General features: G+C 40.8%; 1 protein-coding gene across 3 annotated transcripts in view; it reads right to left on the reverse strand.

Annotated features, from left to right (window-relative positions):
- The window catches only part of Inpp5f (inositol polyphosphate-5-phosphatase F), an 83968-nt gene that overhangs the window by 3025 nt on the left and 54672 nt on the right, over positions 1-26271 (reverse strand). Inside the window, exons 7-19 of one of the 3 annotated variants that reach the window (XM_048338118.1) lie at positions 25850-26048; positions 24557-24736; positions 23610-23677; positions 18578-18702; positions 16777-16854; positions 15349-15469; positions 13093-13221; positions 10701-10818; positions 8746-8944; positions 3271-3342; positions 2250-2323; positions 1464-1592; positions 850-937 (exon numbers count right to left, since the gene is read on the reverse strand). In XM_048338118.1, coding sequence (XP_048194075.1) covers positions 850-937; positions 1464-1592; positions 2250-2323; positions 3271-3342; positions 8746-8944; positions 10701-10818; positions 13093-13221; positions 15349-15469; positions 16777-16854; positions 18578-18702; positions 23610-23677; positions 24557-24736; positions 25850-26048 — 1580 coding nt within the window. Of the gene's footprint in view, positions 1-849; positions 938-1463; positions 1593-2249; positions 2324-3270; positions 3343-4786; positions 4986-8745; positions 8945-10700; positions 10819-13092; positions 13222-15348; positions 15470-16776; positions 16855-18577; positions 18703-19349; positions 19822-23609; positions 23678-24556; positions 24737-25849; positions 26049-26271 lie in introns of those variants that run through there. The other 2 variants (XM_048338119.1, XM_048338120.1) reach the window with 2 other exon arrangements.

Consider the following 26271-nt stretch of genomic DNA (forward strand, 5'->3'; position numbering starts at 1 on the left):
CCACTTTGAGCCACACTGCCCCTTCCAGTTTTCTAGTGGTTAATTGGAAATAAGAGTCTATTCTTCCCAGGCTGGCTTAGAACCATGATCCTCAGATGTCAGCCTCCTGGGTAGCTAGGATTACAGGCGTGAGCCACTAGCACCCAGCTACAGTGATTTATTTTTTTTGAGATGTTATTATCTTCAACAAATCCATTGATATGTCTCTAAGTGTAGTGCATCTTGATCAATGTCACCCCTTCCATCATTCCCCCCATCTGTCCCATAGCCCTACGTTACCTAGTACCACTCAGTGGGGGTAGTGAGATTGGGCTCATTTTGATTACTACTATATGAGCTGGGAACACTGAGCTATTTATCTAGCCCTTTGGTAAGTCTAAGAATTACAGAGATATAGAATTCAACCTCAAAGGTTTTACTTTTGACTCCAAAAGCCAATGCTTACCTCTCTCAATAACAAGTTCCCCCCACTTCCTGCTTGCAAATACTTTTTTTGTTGTTGGAAGTCATAGGACTTGAACTCAGGAGCTTTTCTGCTCAAGGCTAGTTGAGCCACAGCTCCACTTGCAGTTTTCCAGTGGTTAGCTAGAGATAATCGTCTCAAGGACTTTCCTACCTGGAATGGCTTTGAACCACAATCCTCAGATGTGAGCCTCCTGAGTAGTTAGGGTAACAGGCATGAGCAACTAGCTCCCAGCAATTTGCAAATCTTTTTAAAGCACTAAAAACTTAAGGCTGGACTGCTGCTCTTGCCTATGTGAGGCCTGAGTTGGATCCCTAGCACCCAAAGGAATATAGAACTAAGAGCTTGGATTTTAATATCCCCCCTTCACAGAGTGTTCTCCTCACCTCTCCAGCTTCTTCTCCGTTATCGGTACGTCCAGTCCCATGGCCTGCTTGGTGATCTGCAACATCTCCGCGATGCACTGAAGGGTATCTGAAATGCAAATATAATGGCTTCCAAATTTCCCCAAAAGCAGGCCAAGCACATAGCATTGTAATTCACATAAGTTTGAGTGGAGTCTGTGGTCATTGGAATACAAGTTATAATTTACAGAAAAGTACTAACTTGTCGACTACCAATTCTGGATGGTCTAAATCAAGTTCTAACAAATGAATTAACTAGGATTAGGAGCTTGTAGCAATGTGTCCAAGTATTGTGCCACCTGCCAGGGCAACGGCTAGGAACCTAACAGGCAAGGTCCCCAACTCCTTCCCTGGAACCCAAAGGACTTCACACGGAGCCAAACACACTGAGAAGTCCCAGTGTCCTTTGCCTCAAACTAAATAATCCATTTCAAAATGTTCTTTGGATTTCTAAGAACAGTGCTCTGTCAAGGACTGAAATCACAATACTGTTCCCCAGACCAATTCTTATTCAGCTGGCTATTCTACAGAATGCCCCAAGCCTGTCGGGGCTTCTAAGAGTAGATATTAAGCTCTTACTGAATTCTTTCTTTTACCTTTTCCATCTTCTTCTGGGTTGCGCATCACTGCTCTCAGTGTATGGAAATAGCCGCTTGCTCCTTTGTGTCTGTAGTGCAATCGCATGCAGGAGAACTTTGGCTTACCAAAAAGAGTAGGTTCAGGACCTAAAAGTCAAATGAATATGTGTAGTTATATCTTCCACATAAGTTTCTTCTTTCATTTCAAAATGACCAACAAGGGCTGGGGATATGGCCTAGTGGCAAGAGTGCCTGCCTCATATACATGAGGCCCTGGGTTCAATTCCCCAGCACCACATATACAGAAAATGGCCAGAAGTGGCGCTGTGGCTCAAGTGGCAGAGTGCTAGCCTTGAGCAAAAAGAAGCAAGGGACAGTGCTCGGGCCCTGAGTCCAAGCCCCAGGACTGGCCAAAAAAAAAAAAAAAAAAAAAAAAAAAAAAATGACCAACAAATACCCATCAATTAGTTTTGTACCACATTTTTCTTCATATTCTATATACAGCCTGCAAAACACAAGCCTATAATGATTATTTGATTGGATGAGGCTATCTTCTTTAGTCTTAATAATTGAAACTTTTTTGATCCCTGGGATTATCTTCACAAAGCATGAAAATAAAAGGAATGCAATTAGCTAGACTATACCCATCACTAACCTCTAAAGAACAGAAATCTAAAGACAAGACTGCTTGGAGTTGCATTCCTTTGTAGTTTCCAACAGATGTTTTACTAGTTGCTTAAGTAATGTATCCTATAGTTAGAAGCAAGAACATTTGATTTGTGTAGTCACTATGTTAAAACTTACCTATCTCTATTTTTTCCAGATCCTCTAGACTTAGTCGTTGATATTGACTTACTTTATCAACTTCATCATCATAACTAAGAGAGTAAAAATGAGGATTAAAATCAGAGGCATATATGGCTTCTCAGCTGAGTATATATAATAGTAGCAAGTTAGTAGGTGTAATTAAAATCATCCCCAGTGCAATATATTTAGGAATAGCTAAAACGTCTATAAAATTTAAAAATCTAAAACACTTAAACATATATATGTATGTATGTATATACTGAATTTTCTTATATGGGAATATATGGCAGATAAATCTAATGAGTGAAAATGACATGTAAGCTGTGCCAACAGGCATCTAGAGTAACAGATAAAATATGATAAAGTCAGAAACAAAATTAATATTTACTTAGAAAATATGAATTAAAACTCAATCTTGGTAAAGCAAGAGTAAACAAGTACTCATATTTTGGCAATAGTGTTGTTACTCGGTAGTCCTTCTGGAGATGGATCTGACAAACCAAAGTCACAGTACTGATCATATCATTATCAGTAAAACAAGCTGCTTATATTTGCACACAGAGTTGTATCATAAAAACAGCAAAAAAGCTGGGAGGCCTAAGGAAACAAACATGCTACAATAATACAAAGTGATATAGCCACTAATGATAAAACAAATATGTAATTAAAAGGTGTAGGAGCACCAAAGGAGACATGCTACAATAGTAATACAAATAGATACAGCCACTAATGATAAAAGTACATACTATAGTAATACAAACTGACATGGCCACTAGTGATAAACATATATATGGAACACCCCAAACTTTGACAGGTAGCAATTTTGAGCTAAGGAAATCCAATGTTAAATAAATTTGAAAACACTGAATTATTAAAAGAATAATTATATGAGACTCCATAAACTTTCATTAATATATTAGCAACCAGATTCTTAATTCTTTAACTGTCATGAATTCTGAAAAGGAAATTTCCTTAAGTTAAAAAAAAATAGAAAGCTTTAAACCAGCACATAACTTACTAGGCCACGTAGTAGGCAGCGTTGGAAAGCAGTAGAAGCACATCGACGTCCCTGTGAGTGGCATCAGTGAGGCTAAACAAACATGACACAGGGATTAAACACTTTCCTTCGCACCCACACTTGTTGTCTAGCACAATCCTATAGCAGAGCCACTTAGGACAAGAATTTGGCCAGGGGAACAAAAAAAGAAGAAAATTGAATAATGAGTACTAATTCTGAAGTTAAATCCAAGGCAATCTATCTGCTTGGAAGGAAAAAAAAAAGACCAAAAAACAAAAGCCAACCAATGGAACAAATAGCAACCAAAAAAAAAAACCAGATATAAGAGAAATAAAGGTGGGAAGAGATGAGAGGTAGCAAGGAGGAGGGGAAGGGGGAGTGAGAAGGGGGAGGAGGGAAAAGAGGAGGAAGGAGAGAAGGAGGGGGGAAAGGGAAGAGGGAAAGGAGGAGGTGGGCATGGGGGAAGGGGAGGAGGCAAAGGAGGAGGGGGCAGAAGGAAAGGAAGAGGTGGAGGAGGAAAAGGAGGAAGAAAATTTGGGAGGGGGATGAAGGATAGTAGAAAGGCGATTATTTGGAAGGAAAATATGAGATTGAGAAGAAATCAAGACTATTTTACATTATCTAAACTTAAAAATATCACAAGGCACATTTACCATTATTTTCACACTTGTAGAAAATGTATTAAAACGTTGTATGCAAATATAACACTGATATTCAACAATGGAACAAGTCCAAGATATATTCCATTTCTTTCTCTATAGATTAATTTAGTTGGCTCTCAAGGTAATGTAAACATTTTCCAAAAGCTAGTTTGTCACATTATATTGACTCTAAAATCAAATATTAAATACAAGTTAGAAAAACCAGATGGGATGAATCATTACAACTATATATACATCCTTAAGCAATTCCTAGTAAGGACACAAAGTATAAAATCTAGAAATAAGCAACAAATAGAATGTGAATTGAAATAAAACTTTAATATGAATATACATTAATGGGCTTTCTGTCAAGGTAATTAATCTGCATTATGATTGGCTGCCAAATTCCACTGCAAGAAGGTACATTCTTGCCTTAGGGACGTATACTCGTTCACTAGACCTTACCATCAAAATGTGAGCCAAGCATGAATAGAAACCACTAGTGGAGACAATTATTTGTAGATGGAACTTAAGTCACTGCCTAATCTGCGTAGAATGAGGTCATTGTTTAGCGGGTGCTGCAGGAAGGAGAGTTGCGCCAAAACCATTCACCACAGCACCTTGCTGGAGAGTACTTCTGCCTTTATGTAAATTCACCTCAATTTTCACCTAATATACTGAAAAACACAATCAATGAACTAAAACGCCAGAACCCAGTAAAACTCTGATTAATTCTCAGAGTCAAAAAACTTAAGCACTAATCCATCCGTGGGGGAAAAAGAAAACTATAAATCCATCAATCCTGGCAGCTTGGCTGAGGCCAATACCGAACTGCACGGCAAAAACACAATCTACTTCTGTGCATTCATACTTACGTGCATTCTGAAAACTGCTGCCCGAGCCGAGCCATAAAAATCACATTACGACACATTGTTAATAGGAAATAAATTCTACTCCCACAGTACTACATTTACTCTAGCTTCCTACTCTGGCATTAATATGTACATCCGTCCAACAGGATCCTCAGTCAAAAAAAACGTTATGTCCCTAACAAAAATCACTTGGCACGGAACAGGCAGTCGGGAAGTGTTCGCCCTCCCCCCCCCCCACCCGCATGTTCACCGAGGGGCTTCGCCCGCGGCAATGCACTGGGTTCCCCTTCCCACCCCACCCCACCCCCCCAAAGGAAAAGTGTGTTTGCTAGGAAGGAGAAAGAAAAAGGACAAGCCCTGCAGGTGCTCCCCACCCGCCCCCCTCCGCCCCCCCCCACCCCACCCCGCACCGGCAGCTCGGGGCTGCGCTACTCCTTCTTGTTTTCCCGCCACTGAGGCAAGCCCTCCTTCCACACGATGAACACAAAAATTGCCAGCACCACGTGAAGCCCGACCACGGCCACGATGGTGGCGTAGAAGGCGCTGTCCTCGGGGGACATGAGCATCAGGCTCTGGAAAAGCAGCAGTTTGCAGGAGAAATACAGCCCCACGGGAACTTTGACCATCAGCCCCGCGAACAGGAGGAAAATCTTGAAAGTCATGGCCAGGACGCCGTCCGTCTTGGGCTCCGCGGCATTAGCGGCGGCAGCCCGCTGCGCGGGTGGCGGAGGCCGGTGCGAGCGCGGCATTGTCTGTCTGTATCTGTCTGTGTCTGTCTGTCTGTCTGTCTGTCGGGCCGTCCGTCCGTCCGCCCGCCCGTCGATGCCGCGAAGCCGGAGCTGCCCGAGCTCGCGCTCACGCCTGCAGCGACTGCGGCGACTGCGGCACTCGGGGCGCGCTGCGGCGGCCAAGCCCCGCCCAGGGGACGCGTCTAGCTTCCGGCCGCCCACCTCCCGACGCGGCTGGCAGCCGGGGCGCATGCGCGTCCAGTCCAGCGCTGCTGCCCGCGTCCCCGGGGGGCCTCGGAGCCCGGCCCGCGGCCGAGGACCGGGGGGGGGGATGGAGGAGGCCGGGGCAGGGGGTGGAGGGGGGTCGGCTGCCGCGAGAGGAAGCTCACGCCTTTGTGAGCGCGGTGCCCGTGGCCGGGGGGAGGGGGGGGCGTGCAGGCCACGGCTGCCCGCTGCTGCCGTCGGGCCCCCTGCCTGGGGGATCAGAGCCACCCCATCCCCCCGGGCTGCTCCGTGAGCGCGGGCGAAGCGGCAACCGGCCCCGCGGTGGGCGCCGCGGCCTCGCCGACGTGCCACGGGCACGTCCCCGCGACTGTCCTGCGGCCAGGGGAGGGGGCGGGAAAGGACACGGACACACGGCGGTCAGGGAGGGCAGGACCGCGCACGGGGGCCACGTGCACGGGGTCCCGGGCAGGGGGGGCCGCCGGGCTGGACAGCTCCACCGGGCCGCCGAGCCCGCCCGGCTTCCGTCTCTTGCCGCTCCTGCCCCCGTGCTGCCGGTGCCGCAGTGCGGAGGGGGAGGCGCAGGTGCAAATTGTAATCGTTACCAAGACAGTCCTGAGGAGGCAGGGCTCTTTGAAGTCAAACCTATTACAAAAGTACCATAAACAGAACACTAAAATTGTACATAAAGAGGATCTGCTCTTTCATTTGCATAGTTTTAATTGTCTGACCCTAATAGTTCTGGTCTTGGTAACATTTAACGAGGGAACGACGAAAGAAAAAATGGTGGTAGGAGTTGGTAATCTCAACACTGAGGAAGCTTGGCAGATAATCCAACCTGTACTCTGGACAAAGGTCCATCCGATGTAAATCCACCAATGTCACACCTGTAGTAAGTCCTAGCTCCTCAGAAGGCTGAGATCTGAAGACTGTGGCTTTAATCCAGTCTGTGTCTGAAAGGCTCTTAGCTCTGAAAAGCGGGAAGTAGCTCACACCTGGATGGTGGCTTGGCGATTGATTCCTCAAAAAACTAAGCACAGAACTTCCCTATGATCCAGCCATGCCACTCTTAGGTGTCTACCCAGAATGATTTAGGTCAGGATATGGTAAAGACACTTGCATATTCATGCCCACTGCTGCACTATTCACAGCAGCCAAGTTATGGAAACAGCCTGCTCTACAATAGATGAGTGGATCAAGAAAAATACAGTGCTTACATACAATGGAGTTTTACTCATCCACCAGAAAGAATATTATGTCAAGCTTAGTGGTAAAGAGCTTGCCTAGCATGCACAAAGCCCTGGGTTCGATTCCTCAGTACCACATAAAACGGAAAAAGCCGGAAGTATAGCTGTGGCTAGCTCAGGGACTGTACCCAGGCCCTAAGCTCAAGTCACAGGACTTAAAAAAAAAAAATCATGCATTATGTCATTTTCAGGGAAATGGATGGACCTAGAACAAATCATGCTAAGTGGATAAACCAAGCTCAGAGAGACAAACAACATGTTTTCTCTTATAAGTGGAAGCTACAATTACACTCGGGCTAAGAATATGGCCTAGTGGTAAAGTACTTGCCTCATATACATGAAGCCCTGGGCTCGATTCCTCAGCACCACATATAGAGAAAAAAGCCGGAAGTGGCGCTGTGGCTCAAGAGGTAGAGTGCTAGCCTTGAGCAAAGAGAAGCCAGGGACAGTGCTCAGGCCCTGTGTCCATGCCCCAGGACTGGCAACAAAAACAAAACAAATAAATAAAATACAACTACACGTGATCATTTATACAGGACTTTATGTATTTACACACAAACTGAGGATATATGAGGAGGATATATTTAGAGGAAGAATCTAAAGGTATAACTCCTCTTAACATCTAAAGCACAATTTATCAAAATGAATTCCAAGAAGTGGAAACAAGAGTATTTTGTTGTTTTTGTTTGGTTTGGTTTTCCTTTTTTTTTTCTTTTTAGTTTTATTTATTTGTTGTATTTATGTGATACCAAGGAATTGAACCCAGGGCCTGACACTTGCTTGGCAAGCACTCGACCACTAAAGCCACATTCCTTGCCCCTGGTTTTCCTTTTTAGAGTGATTAGTAGAGGGGGGCAAAGAAATAGAGAAAAGAAGGTGAACAAATGCACACATTATATTCAATATATTCTATGTTTAAAACTGAACTATATGACCAGAAAAGTGGATCACGCATGTAATCCTAGCTACTTGGGAGGCTGAGATCTGAGGATCAAGGCTCAAAGCCGGCCCAGGCAAGAAAGTCCCTGTGAGACTCATCTCCAACTGACCACTCAAAATCCAGAGGTGGCGCTGTGCCTCAAAGTGATAGAGTGCTAGGCTTGAGCAAAAGAGTTCAGAGACACTGCCCAGGACTCAAGTTCAAGCCCCAAGACTAACAACAACAAAAAAGAGCTATGTTACTTGTTTGTGGGTAGGGATGAGAAGATGAAAATGGGGGAAGAAGTGAAGGGAGGATGACAGTGTCCACAAAGCATTGTACTCATAACCTGACATATGAAATCATAACCCTTTTGAACCACCCCTTAAAAATAACAGTAAGTCAGGCACCAGTGGCTCGTGCCTGTAATCCTAGCTACTTGAGAGTCTGAGATCTGAAGATCACCACTGAAAGACAGCCCAGGCAGGAAAGTCTGTGAGACTCTAATCTCCAATTAACCACCAAAAAATAAGAAATTAAGCTGTGGTTCCAGTGGCAGGGTGTTAAACTTGAGCACGAAAGCTCAGGAGGGATTCTCATTCTCTCTCTCTCTCTCTCTCTCTCTCTCTCTCTCTCTCTCTCTCTCTCTCTCTGGGTTTTGTTTTTGTTTTGGGCCCTCTTTAATTACACACCTAATTCAAGTGCCTTACGAAGCTTGCCTCAGCACCAGCCCCATACTGAAACTTCAGCATGCATTCGTGCTCACAGCTCTATGGACAACTGCTGAAACCGAGAAACACCACAAAGTTAAGCAGGTTCGTCACCAGGACACCAACTCCAACTCACCTGGGGTCGCAATCAATGAGAGCCCAGCCCCCATGGAACTTTTCATCATCAGGCAGTAGTAGCTTCATGTAACTCTGCAAGAGCTGACTAATTAATTCCTGGTGGCTCCTCTGATTCTCCTTATCCAAAGCTTCATGCTCTTTCTCCTTAGTAAATATGGAATAAAGGTCTTCTGTCACTGGAATGCCTTGCATCAAATCTAGGGTACAAATGTTGATCATTTTAGTTTACTAAGGTATTTTTAAAAAGTGAGCAAATATAAGAAGTAAAAGTACAAAACTCATACAAGAAAATGTTAACATGAACTTTGTGATCCTAGATATAATGTTTTAAATAGGGACCAAAAGCATAAGCAACAAAATAAGGAATAGATGAACTAGACATTATCAAAATTTAAAACTTCAATGTTCCAAAGTACAGTGTTATGAAAAGGAGAACCCATAGTAGGTGAAAATATTAATAATTCAGTTATCTGGTCAGAAATTTGCATTAATATAGAGAACGTCTAACAACTCAGTAATAAAAATACAAGCCAGTTTAAAAACAAGTACAACATCTGAATAGGTAAGCCAACCTCCTCCTGATGGACATGCAGCTAAAGTGTTAATAAGTCAGTGACTCCCATTCCCTGTGAAGATACTAGGGACGATACAACAGTAGCTTCTGGGTAACATCTATCAATCCCTGACCTGCAAAGGGAAGCAGTAGTTATTTCTCCCTCTCAACCTTGAAAAGCTCCAGTGTCAGGGCCTGGATGACATTGACAGGATAGACAGCAGAACTGAGAGCGCGACCTCAGTCCTCAGGGACATAAATGAGTACCTAGACCAACCAGTGGAAGCAAGATAGCTCAGTTTCCCTTGAATAAGCTGTTAAGGTTCAACTCCCTAATCATACAGAACATGCACTCTTTATATCTGACAATGACTCTTTTTTGGTACTAGGGACTAAGCCCAAAGCCTCCCACACACTAGACAAGCACTCTACTCCTGAACTATGTCTTCCTATGTCCTCAGCCCTGAATCAAACTCCATTACATCAGATTTCTGCAATTCCTGTCTAACCTTTGTGGAAGTCCTACTATTTCATGCTAAATAATCAGGCGAAAAAAGTTGAACTTAAGCCAGGTGCCAGTGGTCACCTGTAATCCTAGCTACCCAGGAGGCTGGGATCTGAGGATCACAGTTCGAAGCCAGCCTGGGCAGAGAAGTCCCCGTGAGACTCTTATCTCCAACCAGAAAATTGGAAGTGGTGCACGCTCAAAGTGGTAGAGCGCTAGCCTTGAACAAAAAGATCTTAGGGATAGTGCCTGGGCCCTGAGGTGAGGGTGTCCACAACAGAAAAAAAAAATTTAATCAAAAAAATATTTCTAGGACCACATATCAGCTATGTTGCACTTTGGTCAAATCCAGAACAGTGGTATTTACTCTACTCCTATCCACAACATTTTCATTAAATTTAACATATGTCAATGTATGAATTCTACTGGTTGATCTATCTTGCCCTTCTTCTAAAAAGTGATGGATTAGTTCCTAATCCCGTTATGAAAAGGGGTGGTATGCATGTCCACAACAAGAACATATGATAAATAGTTTACAGGAAAAGAACCTCATCTGTTTACATGGTACAGCCTTGAGTTATGAGAAAATTAACATAAGTTTTTAGTTACTGAGCTCTTAGCGACTTTGTTGACCACTTCAGAAGCCTCAGCTTGAGTAACAAACTGACAGACACTTGGAAAAATAAATGGCTTCTTTTGAGAAGTTGACAGAGTCAAAAATATTTGTCAAATTCTAACCTTGTGAAAATCTGAAACTGATTCACTGGGTGAGAAGCGCAATATAGAAACACAAGTACATCACAAAACATGAGTTATGTTAATGAAGCTTGTTTCTGTAAACCATTAGTAACAGGAAGCATAAATTTTAAGAAAAGAAAGCAGTTCTTTTCCTTACCTATAACAGCTTGCCTATAAGCATCCTTAAACCGATTGAGGTAATACCTATTTGCTGAGTTAACTCCATCTTTCATAACTCCTGCTAACTTCCTTTCTCCTGTTCTTGTAAAGTCACCCTGTCAAAGAGAAAGCCATTTTGACAATTTATTCAAATACAAGAACATTCTCAAAATCAGTTTGGGGATTTTAGTTCAAGACCATAATTCTAGTCTCCTATGGTCCTATGATTTCTAGAATTCTATTACTTCCATATTATAAATTAAATATTTTCCAAATAGTATAATTAATTTAAAATACCTAATAGTACTCGACTTTGACCCTAGTATGTCAAAAATTAAACATGCTATTTGTAGCATCAAGCTTTTGCAGTTAAATGGTGCCATTCTTGTAGCAACTTTAGAATTTGTAGAATTTATGGTTAAAACCAATTATATAAAAAAATACCAAAACAAACAAAAGAAAACCAACTTTCAGACCTAAAATTGGTGTAACATTCAAAAACTGGATTTCTGAATGTGGATAGTTCTCTGCATTCCGTTATGAGGGATTCAACCTGTGTGTGATTATGTAGGTATGAGTAGAAAGGATGACCAGAGGTTTCTATGCCTTACTACACATTACAGTCACTTGTACAGCAATCCAAAAAGATTTAAATTGTTCTGTTTCTCTTGTGTTTCACCATGCAGGTGTCAGAGGACGTCTATAGAAGGGATACTGACATAAAATTAAGGCAAAGAAGGTCTGGTCTCGTCTCTTTCTTCCCCTATTCCAACTTCACTATTTCTACCCAGGCCAATCTCAGCAAGCTTTGATCAAAATCTGACAAGCCAGAAAGAACATGCTTCCAGTTACACCATTTGCAGAGAATATTAGTGATGAAATGCTATCTATTGCAGAACAGAGAAGCATAAACATGGACCTCAGAGAAATTTAAAAGTCAAAGAAGGGGCTGGGAATATAGCCTAGTGGCAAGAGTGCTTTCCTCGTATACATGAAGCCCTGGGTTCAATTCCTCAGCACCACATATACAGAAAACGGCCAGAAGTAGCGCTGTGGCTCAAGTGGCAGAGTGCTAGCCTTGAGCAAAAAGAAGCCAGGGACAGTGCTCAGGCCTGAGTTCAAGCCCCAGGACTGGCAAAAAAAAAAAAAAAAAAAAAGTCAAAGAAGAAAGTAGGACTTCTAAATATCAGCTTGTACTAGACATCTAAAGCTTACGGTCCTTAATTATTTAAAAAAATTTGTACATTTATCACTCATCCAAAATGATAGCCTATCTGATGCCTGTTGAGCTCATAATGGTAAACTTTGTTGCAAGAAATGTCCTGAAAGAAGTTATTACCAAGCCAGGCAACAGTGGCTCACAGCTGTAATCCTAGCTACTCAGGAAGCTAAGATCTGAGGATCATAATCATGGTTCAAAGCCAGCACAGGCAAGAAAGTCCATAAGACTCTACTCTCCAATTAACCAAAAAGCTAGAAGTGGAACTGTGGAGCTCACTGATATAGCACTAGCCTTGAGCAAAAAAAAAAAAAAAAAAAAAAAGCTCAGGGACAGTAGGGGGGAGGGAGAGGGGGAGGGGAGGGGAAGAGGAGGAGGGAGGGGAGGGGAGGGGAGGGGAGGGGAGGGGAGAGGGGAGGGGAGGGGAGACAAAGAAGGAAGGCAGGCAGGCAATTACCTTGAAGGAAAATTAATCCTTTCTAATGTAAGCTAAATCATTCTTATTACCCACAGAGAATACTACCTACAAAGGAAGAGTTTAGGTACCAGAAAATTATCTTTCTATATTTATTTACATTTAAAATTCTAAGAAGACTAGCTATACAGGATCTTCAAAAGAGTGTGTGTGTGTGTGTGTGTGTGTGTGTGTGTGTGTGTGTGTGTGCGCGCGCGCACGCTGGTCCTGAAGATTGAAATTAGGCCTGGGTGCCGTCTCTGAACTTTTTTGCTCAAGGCTAGCACTCTACCACTTGAGCCACAGTTCTAGTTCTGGCTTTTTGGTGGCTGGTTGGAAATGAGTCTCACAGACTTTACTGTCTAGGATGGATTTGAATCATGATTGATCCTCAGATCTCAGCTTCTGAAGTAGCTAGGATTACAGGCATAGGTCATTGGTGCCCAGCAAAATTTTTAACAACAAAAAATAAACTTTTTTTTTTAGCATTTACTATGTGCCAAGGAAAGTTCTAAACCCCAAACTATAATCCTATGACAATCTATAATCCTGGCTCCTGTAGGAATCTGAATGGGTAAAACCTGCCATAGCCGAACATGAAGCAAAGAGTCAACTACACAGACCTGAAGCCCAGATAGCTTTTCTCAAAACTTGGTTTTAAACCAGTCTAATCTGTGTCACACAGAGCAATCCATAATGCTAGCTGCACCTATTTACCTTCAGAGCAGCTGTCCCAGCATACTGTCTGCTTATGGAGTCGCCATTGTTGGCCCACATTATCTGGTAGATCCGATTACATTTCACAGGTAGTGGCTGTTCTGGAGGCATCACACCTAATTTTTTTAGCTAAAATTAACACATCGGTACATTACTATATATGAACCAGGGAACCATAGAGTTAATAAACATATACTATAGAAAAAGAAAACATTGGTATACATTGTAGGCCCTCTGAGTAAAAGACATCATGTTTTCAGACTTTTGGGGGGAAGGGAAGAAAGGGGACAAGGTTTTGCTACATAGCCTAGGCTGGCTTCAAACTTGCAATCCTACTGCATAGGCCTCCTGAGTACTGGTATTAAAGGTGTGCACCCCTGGCTCAGGCTTCATCTTCTAAATAAAGCACTGCTTAAAAAAAAAAGACAGCTTTATGACTCACCATATTTGAATAAATATAATGAAGTATTTACACTGTTTCAGTAGAATTTTTTTGGTGTGCCAATCCCGGAGCTTAATTTCAGGGCCTGGGTTCTGTCCCTGAACATCTTTGCTCAAGGCTGGTACTATACCACTTTAGCCACAGCTCTGTGCCTGTTTTTCTGGTAGTTAATTGGAGATAAGGGTCTCACAAGCTTTCTCACCTGTATTGGCTTTGAATCACAATCCCCAGATCTCAGACTCCTGAGTAGCTACAATTACAGGTACAACCACCAGTGACTGGCTGTTCTGGCAGAATTTTTAATGTATAGGCTCATACTATTATTTGTTTATGAAGTGAACATTAAGTACAAGAAAGGCACAAAAAGTAGCAGAGTATTCCCAGCCCCCAGTAAGTCTTAACTCCAGGCTGGGCTAAGGTTTTTTTCACATGAATGATCTTATTAACTTGTTGTAACAACCCTATGCAACCAGTACTCATTACACTTAGATGCAGACTAAAGTTTAGGGAGGTTAAACTCTATAGGGTCAACACCTAGCATGTAGATAACGAACACTTAATATTTCAGAAGCCCGGCTACTTAAACACTACATTAAAGGAGCAGACTCAGATTCTCAAAGAATAGTCCTAAGATTTTTCTATTGAGAAAAAACAAAAGAAGCCAGGTGTGATGTTGCACATCTGTAATCATAGCTACTGAGGAGGCATAGGTAGGGAACTTTCCAGTTCAAAGCTAGCCTTGGGAAAGTTGGCAAGACCCCATCTAAAAAGCAAACTACAAAACAAAGTACTGGGCATGTGGCTCAAGTGGTAGAGTACTTGCCTAGCATGCATGAGTTCCTGGGTTCAATACCCAGTTCTGCAAACACACACACACACACACACACACACACACACACACACACACACACCTAGGAATAGTCAAAGTATGTCTACTTCGGGAATTTAATACAGGAACTTTGTTATCCAGGTAGCAAAGGACTGAAAGATCTAAAATGGGACACACCAAAGTGATGGAAGACAATGAAGGATGGCTGTTATCTACAGGACTGGGGCACAAAAGAAAGACTGGTTCTGTGTTGTCAAAAGAATCAACAGACCCCACAGAGCCAGATGCTGACAGAAATAGCACATTAAGGATTGTCCCTTTTTCCATCTTCTGTGCATGGTCTTCTTTAGTTCCTGTGCCCTACCACCCTCACCTCACTCCCAACTCATACTGGCAGAGCAAGCTGACAAAGCAGAAATGCTGTATGCAGATTCCTGTCCAAAATATAGAAGGATACTTTGGGAGCTAAGAAAAAAAGAGGTACATGGTCCCACAATGCTACTCAACAGATTTTTGGGGGTGTGGGGTGTCAGTTATAGGGCTTGAACTCTGGGCTTGGGCGCTGTCCCTGAGCTCTTCACCTCAAGTCTGGCACTCTACCATTTGAGTCACAGCGTCACTTCCGGTTTGGGGGTGGTTAATTGGAGATGAGTCTCATAGACTTTCCTGCCTGAGCTGGCTTTGAACCGTAAGCCTCAGATCTCAGCCACCTGAATAGCTAGGATTATAGGCATGAGCCACCAATGCCCAGCTACATTTTAAAATGTAGGTCCTTACAATTTTTAAATGAGTACTTACAGAATGCCACTGTATTTAACTTAGATCTAGTAAAGTTTGTTTTGTAAGTTTTAATTTAACAAGAATATTTATAAGCTATAAATGTTCTGTACAACATTCAAAACTTGAAAAAAAGACTTCTATTATTCCCACATGAAAAAATGTACAAATATGAATATTTAGAATCAAATGAACTCCCAATTATTACCTGCTGTTCCATAACCACTCGAGCAATGGCAGCTTGAACTACGTTGGTCCGATCCAGGCAGTCCATGCAATTAACTCGAAAAATTCCTTCCTGTTTGCATATTACCCCAGCTTGATCAACCCTTTTCAAAAACAGTATGAGATTTTACTCTCTGAATACTTTAATGGAATTTTCAAAAAGCTTAATTCTTAAAGTACAGTTATGACAACAGCACCAAGAGTGAGCAATTTGCCTGGAATAACATTGTGTACCCGGCATTACTGACATAACATTCATTCATACAGTAACTTCACAGTGAAGGCATCATTATCCTCGCTTCAGAAAACAAACAACTCAAAAATAAGGTACAGCCCAGTGCCAATGGCTCACACCTATAGTCCTAACTACTCAGGAGGCTGAGAGCTGAGAATCGCAGTGCAAAACCAACCTGGGCAGAAAGTCTGTGAGACTTATATTTCCAAGGAACAACTGAAAAATCAGAAGGGCAACTGTGGTTCAAGGGCTAGAGTGCTAGCCTTGAGCAAAATAGAGCTCAAGGATGGTACCTAGGCCCTGAGTTCAAGCCCCAGCACTGGCACCAAAAGAAAAACAAAAACCCCTAAGCAACATAGTGATCTACCTCGACTCACAACTACAAGGCAAAGAGAACACAACCCCAGCCTGTACTTTCCCATATTCTTATAAACAAGGAGATAGTTTAAATATCATCCTGTCATCTTGTTCTTCCCTCTGATTCAAAGCAGAAATGCATCTAAACTATCTGAAACAGGATAATCAACTTTACCACCCAATGGAGAATCATGCAGCAAGTTTTGTCCCTCTGATTTCACTGGCCACCTGTGTCATCTTAAAATCGAATGTTCTCTTCTGTCCTTTAAGTCAATTTTTTCTTCCTACATCTACCTCCTGTAGTGTGAAAATAATTTTCCTTCGCTCTTAATTTTGAAGGGCCTGAAAATGCAGTACCACTCAGCTCTTTTCCCATGTTATGGAGACAAGAAGAAGAGAAAATATAGACCACAGAAAATGAATAAAGTCGAGTTCTTAAAGAATAGTTACATATCATTTCATCTCATTTTGCCCAATCATCTGATATTTGTTTCCTCTTCAAAGCTAGCACTGCCTAATGATCAACAGCACTCTTATGAAAATAACAGAAAATGGGATGCAAAATAAAAAAGAAAACCACAATGTGTTCTCAACATGTTGCTATTATGTTAATGCTTGGCTGTACTAGACAAATTCATGATTGCACAGACCAAGAATCTCTTAAAAACTGGGAGACAGCAAGGGAAAGGGTGATCTTGTCCAAAAAGAAATGTACTCTTTACCCGACTTATGTAACTGTAACCCTCTGTACATCACCTTTATAACAATTAAAAATTCTTTTAAAAAAGAACCTCTTAAAATAACTTGTGAAATACCTACCAACACCACTTCATGTCAAGAATAATGTCATAAATGGCATCTGTTAGAGTTTGAACATTCTCAAACTTCATTCCTCGGCTAAAATCCATACCAGAAAAAAAAAAGAAAGAAAAAGAAAACAATCTTTAATATTATAGTAGAACTTTTTTTTTAAACTTAAGGTATTAAGAGGCTAGAGACATAGATCAGTTGTAGAACATTTGCCTAGCATGAAATAAGACCCAGAGAATCTGTCTCTCTCTCTCAGTTCCTCAGTACCACATAAACAGAAAAGGCCAGAAGTGGTGCCATGGCTCAGGTGGTAAAATGCTAGCCTTGAGTAAAAGAAGCTCAGGGACAGTGAGTTCAAGCCCCAGGACTGGGGGGGACGGGGGGAGAGGAATATACTAAAGTTGGCATGATAGCTCTGTAATCCTAGTTGCTTGGTAGGTGGAGATGCAGGGGCAGTTTGAGTTCAGCATGGGCAATAAAAGTTTATAAGACACAATTTCAGCCAATGACAGGGCTTAGTGGCACGTGTCTGCCATTCCCGGTGACACAGGGAAACACAAATAGGAGGAACCTGGCCCAGGTGGTCCCTGAGCACAAAGCAAGACTCTACTTCAAAAATAATCAATGCATGCCCAGGCACTGGAGCTCATACTTTTTTTTTTTTTTTTTGCCGGTCCTGGGACTTGAACTCTAGGCCTGGGCACTGTCCCATAGCACTTTTGCTCAAGGCTAGCACTCTAGTACTTGAGTCACAGTACCATTTCCAGTTTTTTCTGTGATTAATTGGAGATACAAGTCTCACAGACTTTCCTGCCTGGGCTGGCTTTGAACTGTGATCCTCAGATCTCAGCCTCCTGAGTAGCAAGGATGCCTGGCTGGTAGCTCATTCTTATAATCAACTCAGGAGGCTGCTATCTGAGAATCAGGGTTTGAAATCAGCCCATGCAGACAAATCCTTGAGACTCTTTTTTTCCATTTAATCAGCAAGAGACCAGAAGTGGAGGCGTGTCTCAGGTGGTAGGGTATGTGGCCATTAGCGATAAAGCAGAGCAAAAGCTCAAGGCCCAGAATAACAGTGAACATATACATACAAACATACACATACACATACACACACACACACACGCACACACACACACAAATAACTGATGCAAAAAGGGCTGGAGGTGTGACTCAAGGGGTATAGCACCTGCCTACCAAGCACAAGGCCTTGAGTTCAAACTCTAATACTAAAAAAAACCACAATGAATCATGGTTACACATATCAGAAGTGCCTTCTTCCATCAAATCTCCAATATGTAGGTAAATTAACCCAGGTTAGCGCCAGAATTATGACAAAAAGGACCCTCCTTCCAGAATAAACCCAGTTTAGAGGGTACCATCAACATGATTCACCAAGTGTTTTTCAGAAGAAACTCATCTCCAGGGGCAGGAGTATTAAAACATCATGGAAATGAGTCAGCAGGATGACTTGTACAAGAAAGCTTCATTACTTCTGCTAGGCTCAGACCCAAGAAAAACAGAAACACTCCGTAAGTTCTTCAACTGGTGTGATCAAAGCAAAAAAAGAATTTACAGTCTCCAAGTCATTTTGCAACAGAAGAACTGTCAATATTTTGGTAACAACTTAACTTCAAAAATTTAACCAAAATAAGGTCCACAGGAAAATCAAAACTAGGTACATAATCCCCTTCTTAAAAAGAGGAAAAGACATTTTTCTTCTCAGCAAAAGCTGAGGTGCAAAAGCCCAATGGCAGCATCTGCCACAAACATTGCAGCTGTTCAAAACCCGTATCAGAAGGCTCCTCACCAGTGCTCATGGAAGTCAAAGGAAACGTAAGTGAGGTGGGAGTTGTTAAAGAGCAGCACTTGCTTCAGGTACGCGTCACCAATAATTTTCTCTCTTCCTGCCTGGTCTACCAAGTTAATAATAACCTGTGAGTAAAGAAAAAGGAAAAAAAAGTAAGAGTGATTAGGTGTTAGAAACACAATATGATTTTTAATGGTTTATCTAGACTTACATCTTCAAAACATTTTATAGCCATAATAAAAAGTTACTCAAGCATCACTTTCCCCATAAAAATAAATTTTTATTTACTACATAACTTAGGGGGTTTTGATTGTTTGTTTGTTTGCGCCAGTCCTGGGGCTTGAATTCAGGCCTCGGGTGCTGTACCCGACTTCTGTGCTCAAGGCTAATGCTATACCTCTTGAGACACAGGTCCACTTCTGGCATTTGGGTAATTAATTGGAGATATAACAGTATTACAATCTTTCCTGCCTGGGCTGGCTTCCAACTGTGGCCTCAGATCTCAGCCTCCTGAGTAGCTAGATAACAGGTATGAGCCATCAGTACCCAGCATAAATTAGGTTTTTGAGCACTATTTACACCAATGGTGTAAACATTGCTTATCCATACATTTGCAACAACCAATTAGAAAACACAATGAAAATACAGTCCTTTGTAACAGCAAATACTTTAAATACCTAGAATAATATTAAAAGCAATGTGCAAAACCTACTAACGGAACATTATAAAACTACTGAAATAAAAGAAAACCTGAATAAATGGAAATACATACCATGTTGGTGAATGATAAGATTCAAGATGTCAAGTCTCCCCAAATTAATCTATACACTCAACAACCCCAATCAAAATTCGACCAGGATCTTTTTATGGACTTGACAAGTTAATTCTAAGGTTCATCTGGAAGAGTAAATATGTAGGAAAAATTTGGAAACTAATAATAAAGGGGGACTTACCCCATTTGAAGAGCAAAACATATTCTATAGAGCAACTAAAATTGTGGAACCAATGTAGAAACAAAAAGCTGAGTCAACAAAACAGATTAGCCCAGCAAAGACCTACGTCTACTGAGGAATCAAGGATACACTAACCAGGCCAGTGTGGACAAATACAGATGATTCTATCATTACTGTTGGGATAACTATATACACAAAGTAGTTCTGTGTCTCATTAATGATCCACTAAAAAATATTCTTGATGCAGTGACGGCCTAAATATAAAAAGGCTAGTAGAAAACTTGAAATAATGTTTCCAAAATTGTAAATTAGATGTGACTTCCTACGCATAACATGCAAATGAGAAAGGATAAAAAGGAAAAGATGGACAGATGCTATGACATTAAAATTTCAAACCTATGTATTAATGACAGTATAAGCAAAGGTTTTTAAAAATGACTGCCCAAGAGAATATATCTGAAACACAAAATCAGTAATATGTCAAGAGTGCTACAAATCCAATAAGGGAAAAAAAATAAACTCACAAGAAGAAAATATGTATACCCAATAAACATGGGGTTATAGCTTTAATAACAAAATGCAAATTTTAAAACAGAAAATTAGTTTTGAGCATATAAAGGTAAATTTAAATACTAACACAGGCAGCACTAGGGTCTGTGGGGAGATGATTGGCTCTCATTGTTTCTGGGAGTGAGAACTAGTGGGCTATTTGAGAATAACAAAGCAGTAGGCATCAACTTTAATTAGACATACAACCTTTTTATCCAGTACATTCCAAAAAAATGTATTCTATAGCATACACAAGTATCCAGAACACACATAAAAGATTTTTGTAGCCTTTTCTTTGTTTTTGTTCTGAGACTCGGACTTGAACTCAGTATCTGACACTTTTGCTCATTGGCTGGCACTCTAACACCTGAGCCGAACCTAAAACTCTATGTAGCCTTTTTTTTTTTTTTTTCTGGTCAGTCCTGGGGCTTGGGTGCTGTCCCTGAGCTTCTTGTGTTCAAGGCTAGCACTCTACCTACCACTTGAGCCACAAAGCCACTTGGGCTTTTTCTGAGTAGTTTATTTACTCAGTCTCATGGCTGCCTTTGAACCTCAATCTTCAGCTCTTATCCACCTGAGTAGCTAGGATACAGGAGTGAGCCACCAGCTCTCAACCTTTTAAAGTAGTAAAAATAACTAGTATATTCTAAAGGTCCATCAGTGGAGAAAAGGTTAATTAAAAACCATGAGATTGGACTGGGAAGGTGGCTTAGCAGTAGAGTGCTTGCCTTGCATGCAGGAAGCCCTGGGTTCAATTCATCAGCACCACATAAACAGAAAAAGCCGGAAGTGGTGCTGTGGCTCAAATGGCATAGTGCTAGCCTTGATCAAAAAGAAGCTCAGGGACAGTGCTCAGGCCCCAAGTCCAAGCCCCAGGCCTGTTAAAAAAAAAAAAAAAAAAAAAAAAAAAACATGAGATCTTCAATTGTATAGTTGTCTTTTGACTTAAGCTTTAGTTATAAATATGCATTTAGTAAGGTAGGTTTTTGTTTGTTTGTTTGTTTGTTTGTTTGTTTGTTTTGCTACAAACAAATGGCTGCTCAAAGCTTAGAGCAAGTCTGGAAGTAGCACAGTGTCAAAATGGCTGAACTCAGTGATTACAAACACCATTAAGGACAGGAGCTCTTCCTACCTTTTTTACCCTACCAACAAGGTGGTTAAGCCCCCTGTTAGTTCATTCACAGTCTTGAGATAGCTGCAGCAGCTCCACATGAAATCCAGACACAACCACTACAGGGAGGCTGCCAGTTCCTGTATTCTCTTTATTATAGCAGGAAACTTTCCTGCTGCAGCTTCCCAGGGGACTTTTCCACATCATACCTCATTGACCAAATAGCCAATGAGCACACACAGGCCTACACCTAAACCAATCACTGGCAAGAGCAAAGGCGCCACCTTATTGAGTCAGAATGATAGTGGGCCCAGAAAGCAATTACCCAAGAGTAGGAGGTAGATAAATGAACACAGTTGGGGTACTGTTAGAAATCAGGAAGTGTCTGCTCAATACACAGACCTACAAATTGATGTGAAAGTCACTAACAGGGAGCAAGGAGGTGTGTGGGATGAGGACATTTCCTATTGCTTCAATTTACAGTTGTGTGTCATATTTGAATGTGGTTTGTTCTTTATAATATTCCTTACAATTACATATATTGTTAATGGTGAATTCACATGTGAATTAATATGTGAATTCAAATGTAGAATAATGACAAATCATACTGATCACAATTCAGTCCCACAAACCACCCTGGAGGTAACTTCATTATCAGTTGGGTGTGGGTCCTTCCTGCACAAATAATTAAATGCATTTCTATATGTGTGCCTGCTGTGTGTGTGTGCACAGAATAGGTAATAACTACATGTAATGTGAACAGCATGATTTTGTTTTGTAAGATTTTTAAATGGTAACATACTATATGCTACTACAGTTTTTTTTTTATTTTCTGCCTCCACAATGTGATTTTTTATTGTGTTTTTATTAACTTTAAGTAGTTTTATGAAGGGTGTGTTAGAATTCAACATGTCCGTTTGTAAGTGCAATACATTTTCATCAATATCCCCTCACAATGTGATTTTTAAGATCTTCCCATCTTAGTAAACATGAGTCTACCCACTAAGTGGCTGTATTCAATATGATAGAAATGATGTACTTAGCCATTGCATTGACCTCCTGATGAATGGATGTTTCTTTCTTCCATAAATGTTCTCTTATATACTTCCTTGATTGAACATGTTTTTCTCAAGTACACTTAAATTTTTTCTAATCAAGGTTCAGTTGTTCCACATCCATGCTCAAACTTGGTATTTTCTATCTTTCTTACAAGTAGCTATTCTGGTGTATGAGTCATGGTTTTAATTTGCATTTCCCTGATGATTAACCAAGTGGAACACCTTTTCACAGGTCTCCTGGCTTTATGAAAACCATTTTATACGATGAGTCTGCTAAGTTATTGTGTTCAGGTTTATTTTGGCTTGTACCTATTTTGTAATGAATTTATAGATGCCTTTAAGTATGTTGTAGATATAAGATCTTTATCATATACGTGTATTGAAAAATCCTAAATATTTTTCCTACTTTATGATTTTCCTCTCATTCTCTTAATTGTGCTTTACATTTCCCCTGCTACTGTGACTTGAACTCAAACTTCACTCTTGCTAGGCAGGGGCTCCACTGCTTCAGATGAGAGAGAGAGAGAGAGAGAGAGAGAGAGAGAGACATAGTATCTTTTTGTTGTTTATTATTATACCTTTCAATTATTTCCTATTTGTTGTGTAAGAGAACTATCATCTGCGGTATTACTAAGACTAGTCAATGCTAATGGGTAGGAACATTACTATCCCATATGAATCTTGTATAAAAAAATATAGAACTTGTATTTTACCCGTTTTTAATTTATTTTAGTTTATCTGTCTGCATTCCTAAGTGTGAGTGTATGAACACATGTGAACCATGACTACAGAAAAAAGGGTACTAACAGAAACATATAAAATTGTTGCCTCCGAGAGGTAAATGGTACTGAAATTACTTATTTCTTTTTTGTCTGTGTGTGTACGTGTGTATGTGCACTGCTCCTGGGGCTTGAACTTAGGGCTTGGGTACTATCTGAGCTTTTTGGGTCAAGTTTAGCACTCTACTACCTCAACACAGCTCCACATCCGGTTTTTTGGTGGATAATTGAACATAAGAGTCTCATGGACTTTCTTGCCCAGGCTGGCTTCGAACCATGATCCCCCGATCTTAGCTTCCTGAATATCTAGGATTACAGGCATGAACCACTGGTGCCTCAGATTAATTATCACTTGTTAGTCTAAATGCTTCTTGGATTGTTCTAAAGTAGCTGAATCCATCAATATTCTTAGGGAACATTAAGAATATTTATAGTTTAAACATGTCTTTTAACTTCATGACAAACTAAATTGGTTGCTTAATTATGAATAGTATACTGTGATTTTCATGAAATGTAAAAAAATAGATACACAGGCACGTCTACATATGAAGGAACATATTACGACCAAATATCAAAGCCCACCTGTTTTTTGTAAATTTTCAGTTGTTCTTCGAAATGGGCACAGAAATAGGCAACAGTTTCCTTTTCACCTACAAAGAAGTGATACAAAATCTATTTTTCCTTCCCATGTTTAAGACAGAAATTAGTGTCTATCCCATCTTTATTCTTAATTTTAAATTATTTAAGGACAGCTTAAATGATCATCTAACCATCATTTTAAAATTGTTAAGCCAAAACTCTGTGATTTATTTTTTCCAATTAGACTAATCTTAAACATATTGGAAAGTGTCACTTGTGAAATTACAACATTTATTACTGATATATACAACCTACTGCTCAGAAAGGGTTTATGTGACTTCTAGTAAAAGAATAAAGATCCCTCCAAAATAATGAATTAAAAAGAATGAAGTTTACTAAACTGAATAGAGAATACAAAGTAAGTTTGTAGAGAAAAATATACTATAATTTTTAACTCATCCTCATTTAGTATTTTCTATTTAAATGACTTAAGCCATCCCAATGCTAAAGTTAAGAATACTAGAAGAAATGAAGTTCTCAATATTTCAAAAACATTTTCACTGAGAAATTTAAGTAAAGGTGTTTCATTCATTTTTTGAACTTCATCTTAGTAAAATACTTCCTGCTTCTACAAATATTGGCTATAATTACATTTTCCACAGTTAAACATTCTGTAAAGTGCTATTGAAAACAACAGCACTCTAAAATCTTTACTCTCTTGTTGATGTTAAGTAAATGACTTAGTACTGTGGCTATTGTATTATCTTATACTAATTTCACAATAAGAGTTATTGTTTTGTTTTTGCAGTGCAGGGCCTCAAACATACTAGTCAAGCACTTTATCACAACACCGTATCTCCAACCCTAAAAATTATTGTTTTGAATAAAGTGACAAAAACATCTACTTTAAAACAATTCTCTCTGAAATCCCAAATAATTGCCATGCTTACTTTTGTCCAGCCGAGGTCTTGGATTGTATCGATACCCAACCTGGCTCCAAAAGACAGGCACAGAACCTCGTGTTTGAATAAATGACAAAGTATGATTATGAACATGAATTAATTGCTCAGTCTCTACATAATTGGCAACGTTTCCATTTTTATCCACTCCTCTTCGTTTATAGCGCATTCCTGAAAAAAAAAATAGAACAGAAATATAAAAATAATTGTTCTGGCTGAGTGCCAGTGGTTCATGCCTGTAATCCTAACTACTTAGGAGGCTGAGATCTGAGGATTGTGGTTCAAAGCCAGCCTGGGCAGAAAAGTCTCTGTAAGACACTTACCTCCAAATAATCATTCAAAAATCAGAAGTGGTGCTATGGCTCAAGAAGTAGAGCACTAGCCCTGGGCACAAAGAGGCTCAGACGCAGCACCCGACTTCAGGCCCCATAACCAACAACAACAAAAAAATTTTTTTGTTCCGGCCAAGAACTGTGGCATACTTGGAATTCCACCACTTGGGAGTCTGAGGCAGGAGGATCAAGAGTTTGAGGGTAGTAGAGGCTACATAATGAGACAAATGATTTAGTCTGCCTAGATTATGCTTCCTAATCAAATACAAGTCCAGGAAGTCATAAAGGTCCCATGTCCAACTGGCAAACAGAACAAAATCACTATACACATCATTGCTTTTAAAAAGCTGACTCTCAGGGGCTGGGAATATGGTCTAGTGGCAAGAGTGCTTGCCTCATATATATGAAGCCCTGAGTGCGATTCCTAAGCACCACATATATAGAAAAAGCCAGAGGCGGCACTGTGGCTCAAGAGGCAGAGTACTAGTTCAAGTGGCAGAGTGCTAGCCTTGAGCAAAAAAGAAGCCAGGAACAGTGCTCAGGCCCTGAGTTCAAGCACCCAGACTGGCACACACACAAAAAAAGCTGAATCTGAACTGTTTTTGCCAAAGATACTAGCATTCTGTAAGGACCTACCACTATGATACTAATATTGAGAAGCACGTCCCAAGTGATGTCCTTCTCTTCTGTGTGTGTGTGTGTGTGTGTGTGTGTGTGTGTATATACATACATACATACATATATATATATATATATCCATATCCCTGTCTGTCTGTCTCATCCTTCCTTAGAAATTAGTCCCTAACTGTACCACTATACTTAGCCACCAAGCACTTTGGGAGTCAGCTGTGCTTCTAAATCCATGACTGTCAAACCATTTCCACACATCTGCATCTTTCCCATCTCATTTGGATTTGGTCTGGCCTGGACTATATTATGGTCCTCTACTCACCTGCTCTATGTCTACTCCGGCGTGAAATAAGAGCCACTAAAAATCGTGGGTGAATGTCATCTACACAGGTAGATTCCTGAGGGGGGGTCTCTGGGCTGCTTTTCTCATCATCAGAAGATTCGCTATAATTGACCACAAGTTCTTCAATCTGTACAAAACCTTGGATAATGGGGATAATCCAAAAGTCCACATCTGGTGTCTGAAAACAGAATGAACATCATGTTGTTTATATTCACACAGCACTTAAATCCAAACTACAGTCAGCACCTGTGTGTCAACCTATTAGAAACAGAAGCCTATTCTTCTCTGTTTAATGCATGGTACGGGTAAAGAAAGGAAAGGGGCCTTTCCTTTCTTCTGCAGTGACCACTCAAAAAGAGTTGGAAAGAGAATATAGCACAGGGGCTGCATACCTGTGTACC

Source organism: Perognathus longimembris, chromosome 2 (genome assembly GCF_023159225.1).
Source record: "Perognathus longimembris pacificus isolate PPM17 chromosome 2, ASM2315922v1, whole genome shotgun sequence".
Classification (NCBI taxonomy): domain Eukaryota; kingdom Metazoa; phylum Chordata; class Mammalia; order Rodentia; family Heteromyidae; genus Perognathus; species Perognathus longimembris.